The sequence below is a fragment of the Alexandromys fortis genome, unplaced genomic scaffold (genome assembly GCF_014885135.2).
Source record: "Alexandromys fortis isolate MF-2015 unplaced genomic scaffold, M_Fortis_MF-2015_v1.1 scaffold_9, whole genome shotgun sequence".
NCBI classification, from domain to species: Eukaryota; Metazoa; Chordata; class Mammalia; order Rodentia; family Cricetidae; genus Alexandromys; species Alexandromys fortis.
This window is the reverse complement of record NW_026067892.1, coordinates 19810709-19820664: the sequence shown is the minus strand read 5'-3', so window position 1 is coordinate 19820664 and position 9956 is coordinate 19810709. Positions and strand designations below refer to the sequence as shown.

Genomic DNA, 9956 nt, shown 5'->3' with positions numbered 1-9956 from the left:
CCCAGAGCCAGCCACAGGTGCTGGGGTCCAGAGCTGGCAAGGCCCGTTGGAACCTTGATGTCTGCAGACACCAAGGGTCTTACCACGGGACAGTAAGAAAGCAACCACTAGGTGGCGCCACCCTTAAATGTGTGTTGGGCATCTTGATCCTCCATAACAAGGCCTAGGACTCTTCAAAGCCCGGGGATTGGAGGCAGCACAGGCTTGGGAACTGCCAACCAGACCCAACTCACAGGGTGAGGCGCAAGAGCCACAGGGTTACGGGGATCCGTTTAAATGGAGGTAACTAACGGGCATGAAGATTAAAAAATGCACCCCTCCGCCTGCACATCCGCCCATCTACGATCACTGCCACACGTCCATTGATTTCATCAGCAGGAATCACCTGCTGGGAGGACACAGGATGCAGTCTGTCATCCGTGTGGGACGCTGCCACCCTCCTCCTTAGATGGGGAATCTGTCCAGGCTGTAAACAGCTCAGCTGTGCCTGGAAGCCAATCACACAAGGAGTGTGTTCATGTTGCTTGTCCTGCCTGCACAGCATCCCCACACCACAGGTTGGCGACACTGAACAAACCCTCTCCACCCCCCCAACCCCCTGTCCAGCCTCGGCTGGGATGCATCCTTCTGACTAGGGAGGCAGACGGGTGCTGGTCTCAGTCCATCAGCCCTCCCACCTGGGCTCTGGGTTTTAAGCCCTGCCTGGCTGGAGAGCAGGGCAAGGCCCAGGCCCTTCATGAGGTCCTAACCTGCTGTGTAGCTGTCGGCAAGCCCGTTCCCTGTTGAACCATTTTCCCTTCTGTAAGGTGAGGCTGTTGAGCTGGACCAAGGGTTGGAGCTCTGAACTGCTGTGGAATTATGGAAAGAACGAGACAGTCACACCCAACTGCCGTTAAAAGACCAAGAAGACATCAGACCAAGACCTGGATTTTTTTTTAATTAGACTAGGAAATATAATTTATTTCATAAAAATTAATCTTGTTACAAGAAGAATGCTAAAGGCTATGTACAGGTTGTTTACAGAATGAACGGGTGGGGCTGGGACCGTCCCCGGCATATTGGAATCCAGGGACAGAGCCGTGTTCACAGCCCTGCATCCAAGCTCCCGGCCACCCACCCTCTGAGGGTGAGTGGAAGGGGCCTACTCAGATGCCTGGGAGCTTCAAGATGGGGACCAGAGTGCCCTGGAAGTCCAGGGATGAGGAGGGTCCCCATCCCTCAGGAGGTGTCTGGCCAGGGCTCAGAATCACGGGCCCCAGAAGAGGGCAGGAGAGGCACATAGGAGATACGCTGACTGACCCTGTGACTTGGAAACAGCGAACGGGCATGCCCACCTCCAGTGGCACAAGCCTGGGCACAGAGGCCATGTCCACAAATAGGAACAGGGGTGTGTATTCTGGGAGGGGTGCCCTGATGTGCCCAAGTTGAAAAGCACAGGCATGCACACACACGACACACACACATACATGCACGCACGCACACATATGCTTGCAAACACACATATACCCTGCAGGTCCCTGCAACACCAAGCCGGCCAGGAATATTCGGAGGAGGAGGGTCCAGCTCATTGGAGGCAGGAGTGGAAAGCCCAACCCAACAGCCCTGGCTCAGTTCTTAGCTGGCAGATATTACGTGGGTTGCTGCTACCAAACTGCCCACTTGGAGTCCTGCCCTAGGCTCCCACTAACTGGGACCCGCTCACCAAGTGCTCCCACTAGCGCCCAGGCAGGCAGGTTTCTGAGGATGGGCAAGGGAAGGCATACAGACCACAATCAACTTCTCTCTACTTGATTCCCTTCTGAAGCCCCGAAAAGTGTGAGACCCCAAGGGGTCTCATGGAGCTTCTAGGATAAAAAGGAGCCCAGAGATGGCAGTTATGTGCCCGAAGTCACACAGCAAGGCTAGAACTTGGTTCCTGGTCTAGACTCCCAGGGTGCAGATGGACAGAGGCCCCTTCTGTGCATGGGCTAACAGTGACCAGCAGGGACGGGCATCTTTGGCAGGAAAAGTTCAGGGTCACTGTCTGAGGCAGTATTTACCTAGGTGCTAGGGGCACGTTGGTCTCAGTCTAAGACCCACCTCAGGAACCGTAGCAGAGAAGCCAAGACACAGATGCTTGCTGGGTCTGTGACCGTGAAACCTGCTTCCCCTCAGAAGCCCCAACTTTCAAAGTCCAGAACGTTCCCAGACTGGTCTCAATGGCAGTTCAGGAACAGGCCATGGCCAAGAGTGAAAGTGTCTACTTAGTCTCCTGACCCCAGCAGGAGAGTGAACAGGTGAACCAAGGTCTAGAGGTGCAGGGGTGGAGACCGGCCAGTGCCAGCCTAGACACAAGGCCATCCAGCCTGAGAGAGAGAACCTGGAGGACCCCTCCTTCTCTGCAGGAGCCTCACCTCTTGGCCACATTACTAAACCAGGCTGGTAAGACAGACTTGAACAGTCTTCCCAGGTCACAGCAGGCCTGGGCCTTCAGCTGGAGTCTTAGAAACCCAGAAGGCCATAGAAGGGCATCTGCCTGGGGCACTGGAGTCGGGCAGAACCACCAGGCCCCAGCTGCTGCTTCTGACTTTAGAACTCAATGCCATGGCTAAAATCCTGTATCATCTCCCTGCACAGCCGGGGAAACTGAGGCCTAGTCAGAATTTAGCCCACGATGGATTCATGATTCGCAAAGCCTTTTCCCTGACCACACCCATGCACACACACATTTGTGCAAACACGCGCCCATGAATGCACTCATCTGTGGCCCAAGTCACAAGCACACCCACTCCTAACCACACTGGAGAATAAAAGTCCCCCCGCCCCCTCTTCTTTCTCACTTTTTTGTTTGTTAGTATTCTTTTTTTTTTTTAAAAAAAGGACCTATCCAAGTATCTGGATAATAAATCATTTGCGTTTCCTAAGAAACTGTTTTTGTTTTTTTTTTTTACCTTGTGGTTTTTGCTGACTTCTAAAGCATTCATTCACTCACTCACTCATTCATTCATTCTTCCTTTCTTCTTTTTTGTTTCTTGTGGACAGAAGACAGCAGTTTGTCTGAACCGAACTCAACTTTCATAGAAGTCCAGGGATAGCAGAGAGGTCCCTAGCCAAGGACAATGTGGTGAACACAGAATTGAAACCTGTGGACCACCAAAGTCACAGGGCTGAGGGTAGTGGGTTGTGAAAGGGGAAAGCCTCTGGCCTTAGGCTGCCCCAGAGGCCTCAGCCCATCCCAGTGTGAGCCAGGAAACGGTGGGGCAAGGATCCCGGCCTCTCAGCAGTAGAACACAGAGGTTTTCTAAGGCTGGTGGTGGTCTGAGGGTTGCGGCAGGGAGGGGGGTGGGGGACCATTCCAGCTGTGAGCCAGGGATGGCAAAGGCTAGACACCCCCACGGGGAGGCTGCTAGGCCTCCTTGCACTGTCTCAGACTGGTCCCCGCTTGCCTGTGGTCACAAGCACTCAGCAGTCCCCATCAGTAGCCATGGCCACCAGCATCTCGCTCTTGCCCATCTCCTCCAAGGCACTGGCCAGGCTGTTGAGGTCCCCATCATCTTGCTGCAGGGCTTCCCAGAGGTCCAAGATTACGCCCGTGGGACTAGTTTTGGTGGCGAAGTAATTCAAGTACCTGTTGGAAGGAGAGAGAAACGTTGGCTTCCTTGAGGTGATCAGCCTTTGAGTCTCCCAGGTGGTGGAAGACTGTAGGCTCCAGAGTCTTGGGTCTAAATCCTTTGTCCTCTGAGTGTAGACCATGCAGCCCTATGCAAATCAGGGCACTCTCTAATAAGACTGATCCCGTCTCCAAAATAAGAACCACATCAGTTATCTTCTATTAGAGCCTGGGAATACAGCCTTCCTGAAAAGGCTCATGGATGGACAGCCTGATCTCCTACAAGCAGTGTTAGAGGTGGGACTTTGAGCAAGGGCCAGGGTCATGAGCAGATTCAACAACAGATAAACCCACGGAGAGGCTCAACATCAGAATAAGGGCTGGCAAAACAGTTCTGTGGGTAAATGCAAAGACTCGAGCTCAAAGTCCTGGTACTGACATAAGTCACATGCATACCATAAATGTCTATAATCCCCGTGTTCCCTTCAGGTAGATGGGAAGCAGAGACAGGGTGGCAGCTCCTGGGGTTAGCCTGGCACACATGGCAGAAGAACAAAGAGACCCCATCTCAAACACAGTGAAAGGTGGGGCCTGACACCCAAGGTTGTCCCAACTTCCACACATGCTCCATGCAGTATGTTACATACACATGTTCTAAACACACATATGTGACATCTAAATAGATGGTTGGTGGAAGGTAGGGCATGGCGGGAGAGAACAGTCAGTCGCTGGGGTGTCTTCCCCTGGCCCTTCCAGTCTACTTCTGAGGTGACACTGCTCCATCATAGTGAACCCTCCTGCCACAGTGGTTAGCTTTGCTCTGACGTACAGCCCTGGCAAAAGCAGAGCAAGGACCAACACCTCTGGAAGTGTGGACCGAGATCCATCTTGATCCCTTTAAACTGCCCAATGAACTCCACAGTGATGAAGAGTTGTCTCCCACATCCCTTCACACTGCTGGGGAAGCCTGAGCTCTCCCAAACCACCCTCATCTGGTTCATCAACATCATGGAAAGATGCTGGGACCCTGAAAGACCTTCCAGGCTGGCAGGCCACACTCTTTCTGACTCTGACATTCACTTTTGTTCTGGGCCTGACCCTGCAGCACAAGCTCTGCTGAGGGTGGGAAAGCCCTCCTACTTTCTGGTAACCAGTTGTTTTTAATTTTAACATGTGCGCACGTGTATGTGCGTATGTGTGCGTGTGTGTGCATGTGTGTAAGCCAGAGGACAATCTCCTGTGTCATCCTTAAGAACACCATCCACCTCATTTGACGCAGGGTCTCTTATTGGCCTGGAGTTCACCATTTAGCTAGACTGTCTGGCTAGCATTTCCCAGGGATCTTCCTGCCTCCATCTCCACATTGCTGGGATTATACATATGTGTTAGTGCATGCCTGGCGTTTTGACGTGGGTTCTGGGGCTTGAACTCAGGTCCTCAGTTTTATGAAGTAAGCGCTTCACTGACTGAGCCTTCTTTTATACCTGCTCACGGCCATGGATAAGAATTTCTAGTGAGTGACCATTTAACATTTTTACCACATATATCTGGCATTCAGAGTTCCCTAAGAGAGCCTGGGCACCGAGGCGCTGGTGACGAATGACCACAACTACCTGGTGTCAGGGCTGGGTCTGCCCCTGGTATAGGCAGGGAAGTGTTTGCCTACACCGTGGAAGAGAACAGGACTTAGAGAGTGGCGGTGTCACTCAAAAACCTACCTGGCTCACAGGTGTACTCTCTGAGAGGGACAGAGACCTCAGACTCAGTGCATGCAAGCCCAGCTGTGGATCTGTCACTGATTACGGCACAAGGGGAACTGAGTCTTGGTCTGCTGGGATTACGCACCCCGCTGCCCTGCCAGACCTTGAGGACAGGGGAATAGGGGTGACTGTGGCTTGGGAAGCTCACCGGTCCATCGACAGTTTCTGGGCCAACAGCCGCCAGTCGTTGCCCCGGGAGCTAGGGGCATCAAGGCTGTTGCAGATCTTCTGGCGGATGGACAGTGGTATCTTGAAGGCATAGGGTCCCAGCTGGGTGGTGACGGCATTGCCGGGGGCAGAGCAGAGGGCATCCAGGGAGCCAGCAGGTGTCTGGAAGAGAAGGGATGAGAGTGAAGTAGCCACAGTGCCAGACAGGAGCTCACCCAGTCTCCTGCCCGGATAGGGGCTTAAGGGCCGAGGCTGTAGCTTAATTGGTAGAGTGCTCGCCTGGCTCTAGTGTAGAGCCCTGGGCTCTCTATACTCAGCTTCGTCTCCTCTAGGCTCTCTCTAGCCACCCACTTCTGCAGGGCAAGGGTTGCTTGCTGCATGCCGGGTGTGATCTTGCTTAGGATCAGCCTGGGCACATGCTGACTTAGTCTTGGGAGGAGGAAACCCCAGGAGCCTAACCAATGAAGACCAGCTTTGATACAGGTGCAAAACAAAACCTAGAGAGGACAGGTGACCTACCTGGGGCAGAGCTGGCTCTGTGGAGAGCTTTCTACTACACTGGTCACCTTAGGAGTCCTGGCTTTGTTAAGAGGTTGGGAGTCACAGTCCAGTCTTTACCTTGGCCAGGTTCAAAGTCAGCCTTGCTTGGTGGTCATGTGTAGTGTACTATACTTGCTTCCCTATGACCTTTTATCTATCTATCTATCTATCTATCTATCTATCTATCTATCTATCTATCTATCTATCTATCTATCTACCTATCTACCTACCTATTCATTCATTTATTTTTGAGGTGGGGTCTCATGTAGCCCAGGCTGTCCTCAAACTCACTATGTAGCCGAAGATGACCTTGGATCTTCTTGCCTCCACATCCCAAGTGTTGGGATTATGGGTGAACACCACCATGCCTGGTGTATTTGATGGTGGAGCCCAAAGCATCATGCATGCTACGGAAGGACTCTGACAAGTGAGCTCCAGCCCTAGCCTTGAGACTCTCATCTTCCACAAGGGGACCACCACAACCCTCTCCCTGCAGGTGTGCCAACTTGATATGGTAATAAATGTCACATGAGCAGCGCTCAGCAAGTAACAGTTGCTTGCTCAGAGTGAGCAGATTCCTTTAGCGATTTGAGAGGGGGGAAAAAAAGAAATCTTCATGGGAGATGGTGGGGAATAAGGTGCTTGTGTGCCAGAGCCTCAGTCCCCCGGGCTGTCACCGACCCTCACCTCGGCCAGCGTGGTGTGCACCTGGAAGATCTGGCCTTCCCCTTCCACCTGCCGCACGCAGACTTTACAGGTGAACTCGGTGGAAGCCAGGCTGTGCCTCTCCAGGGTGAAAGTGCAGTGCAGGGCTTTCTGGCTGCCGTTCCAGATGTGGTAGAAGGGAATCTCCTGTAGGAGAGGCAGGCGTTCAGGGCTGCAGGTGAGACTGGGTATTTGCTAGAAGTGGGTGGGGACCAGCCCCAGGCAGGGCTGAGTCTCTGTATGAAACGATTTGAGAGTAGAGAAAGCTGGCCAGCTACATGGTGCTGATCCATTGGTTCTGGGAGGGAGTTGAGAAAAAGGCCTGTGTGAGAGGAGAAGACAGGAGTGGTGTGTGCGTGCATGCGTGTGTGTGCACGTGTGTGTGTATGATGTATATGTATCTATGTCAGGGCACATACACAAGCTGGAGCAGGGAGCACCTAGGACTTCAATGGTGGCATATACTGCAAGATGGGACAGAGGAACACAAGTGCCAGAGACAAGCAGAATCAATCTGCAAGGCTTGTATCTGTTTAGATGGGTCTGGCCCCAGATCAGAAACTTGCAGTATAAAGGGCCTGAAGGGGGACGTGGGGGTGATGGGCATGGGTATTTGTGTGTGGGGAGGTGTAAGAGGGGCTGTCAGTGGCACAGAATTTAGGGTATAAAGATGGCTGGAAACCTGAAGGACAATAGATTGGGGTAGACAGGACAGGGCTGAGGGACCTGGGAAACAGTGCCTGCTTCACTACAGAGGTGGAGTCGTGGGTTCCTCCCTGCCCCTCCCCAGGCCCAGGGCTCACCTGGTACTTGGCCAGCAACTTGCTCCTCCAGTGGGCATGCGGGATGTCATGGAGGGAAAGGCGCAGGTTGTGGTAACTGTCCTTGAAGAGCAGAGGCTTGGGCTCCTCTACCAAGTAGCCGCCCAGAGAGCGCTCCAGCTCCAGCACTTCCTGTTGATGGGGCAGTGGGAGGGGCTTGTTACCCGTGGACCACACAAGCCGCTAGTCTGGGGCCAGACCCATCTGATCTAATTAAAAAGGTGTTTTGGATGAATGTGGGGGCAGATATATAAGTGGATGAATGGAAAATGAATGGGTGGGTGGATGTGATAGACAGACAGACAGACAGGCTTCCAGGCTATGGTAGATAAACAGATAATTCGCAAACTATATGGATGGACAGATAGAGGGATAGACAGATACATATAGAGAACATAAATGTGGGTAACAAGGGATTGGAAGGAGAATTAGACGTATAGGTAGGATACTGACTGAGTAGATGGATGGATGCACACAAAGATGTGCGGATGGATGGACTGATCGAATGGATCACTGGATGGATGTGTGGGTTAGGCGGGTAAACAGATAAACAGATGGCTATACAAACGAGTAGGTATATGAATAGAAGAATATTTGGAAGGACAGTTACATGAACGAGGAGGTGGGTAGTGGCTGGGTGACCAAGGCTGTTTACCAACGAAGTGTATTGGAAGATGAGAAAAATGGTAGGTGGATATAGATGGGGCTGCACCAAGCAAAGTCAGGCCAGAACGCGTTGACCTTTGGCCAGGGGGAACACTAGCCAGCATCAATCCCACCAGATCCAACTGCAGGGGATTGCCTGCAGTGTCCCAACCCTTTTGGAATGTCAGGGTAGTACAGTCCCCACAGGGGATACTCCTTCTCCCACAGGGCCTTTTCACCTATGTTGCATCAGTCCTGAGAAAGCCACACGGGACTCAGAGACAGCGCGACTAGGAGAGACCCCAGCTCAGAGCCGGGGCAGGGAGGGCATCAGTCTGTCCTGTCTGTGAGGCTTCTGGAGGGCTGCAGCAAGAATGGAGAAGAGAGCCAGCTCTGCATTCTCCAGTATTGTGCTGGCATGAGACTGATGACCCGGGAACGGGACAGAGTTCAGAGAGGAAGGGACAGGGGCTTTGAGACACGTATGACAGGCGATGCCCACGTTGGGCTCCACATCTGCTGATTTTTCCCCCCCCCCCCGCCCATCTATGCCCAGCATCTCTTCATACGCCCTTGCTTCTCCTTCATCTCTGGTCTCCATTGGCTTTCCTTTGTGTCTGCTAGAAGCCTGGGCTATCCTCGCTCATTCCATCAGTCCCTGGTCTGTCTGTCCTACTACTGACCAGCCACAAGGTCCAGCCTCATCTCCTGGCCACTGCCACAGCCAGGTGAACTGGGATTCAGCCCTAACTCCCAATCGGCCTTTGCCTCTTGTTTACCAACACACACACATGCGTGTATACACACACATCATAGCCCCAGCTTCCTAACTGGCCTTTGCCTTGTTTGCCACACACACCCACACACGCAAACACACACACGCAAACACACACACACACACACACACACACCATAGCTACAGACCACTCTACAGAGCACCTGTGAACAGGTATCTGCTACAGCTGGGCCCCTTGCCCCTGGACAGCATCCCAGTTACCAAGTGCGACCCGAGCTCACTAACAAGCGGTGGCCTCTTCAGTTCCCCCCTCTCTCACTTACATAGTCACACACACACACACACACACACACACACACACCCTACACTGTTCACACACGCCGAGCTGCACACCCGTCTTGGCAGAAAGTTGTCCTGCTGGTTGGACATGTCCTTCTTCTTCTCAACCCAGAGTGACAACTTGCTATCCAGGGCTTAAGTCTCAGGCCCACTTTCTCAAACGCCTCAAAAGAGATCTCTCTGTCTCCCACCTCCAGCCCTGTCTGAGAGTCCAGTGCTGTTCTAATGGCTGATGAAAAGTAAGCATAGAGGTTAGCGCTGGAAAGAAGCCTGACAAGAGACCATGCAGCCTGGGAGGGGAGCGAGCAACTGACGGACCGTGCTGATGTCCCCGCAGTGTCCCCACGCTCCTACCTTCAATGCCACAGGCGTATCCTCCAGACAGTAGACCCTGAGGCTATACTCCAGGGAGGTACAGAGGGCCGGGGCAAAGATGGCCAGCTGGAGCCGCTTGACTGCGGAGCGGGAGTAGGACTCGCCCGTGAACACATAGGTGCCCAGCTGGTCCAACAGGATGTGGCAGGACTTAGCCTCCAGTTGGCAGTAGCATGGGGTGTTCAGGGTCTCCTCATCCAATGTCACCACCTCCTACAGGGGGAGAAAAGGAGGCCGTCTTCTGGGCTGGGACGAGTCAGGAGAGGGGCAGGTCTGAG

At 53.1% G+C, this 9956-nt stretch overlaps 1 protein-coding gene across 2 annotated transcripts in view; it reads right to left on the bottom strand.

Annotated features, from left to right (window-relative positions):
* Positions 1 to 916: 916 nt before the first annotated feature.
* The window catches only part of Unc5b (unc-5 netrin receptor B), a 69422-nt gene continuing 60382 nt past the window's right edge, over positions 917 to 9956 (bottom strand). For both annotated transcript variants that reach the window (XM_050141875.1, XM_050141882.1), the window contains 5 exons: positions 9658 to 9891; positions 7566 to 7715; positions 6745 to 6909; positions 5498 to 5679; positions 917 to 3607 (listed from right to left, as the gene is read on the bottom strand). In XM_050141875.1, coding sequence (XP_049997832.1) covers positions 3442 to 3607; positions 5498 to 5679; positions 6745 to 6909; positions 7566 to 7715; positions 9658 to 9891 — 897 coding nt within the window. In that variant the 3' untranslated portion in view covers positions 917 to 3441. The remainder of the gene's footprint in view (positions 3608 to 5497; positions 5680 to 6744; positions 6910 to 7565; positions 7716 to 9657; positions 9892 to 9956) is intronic.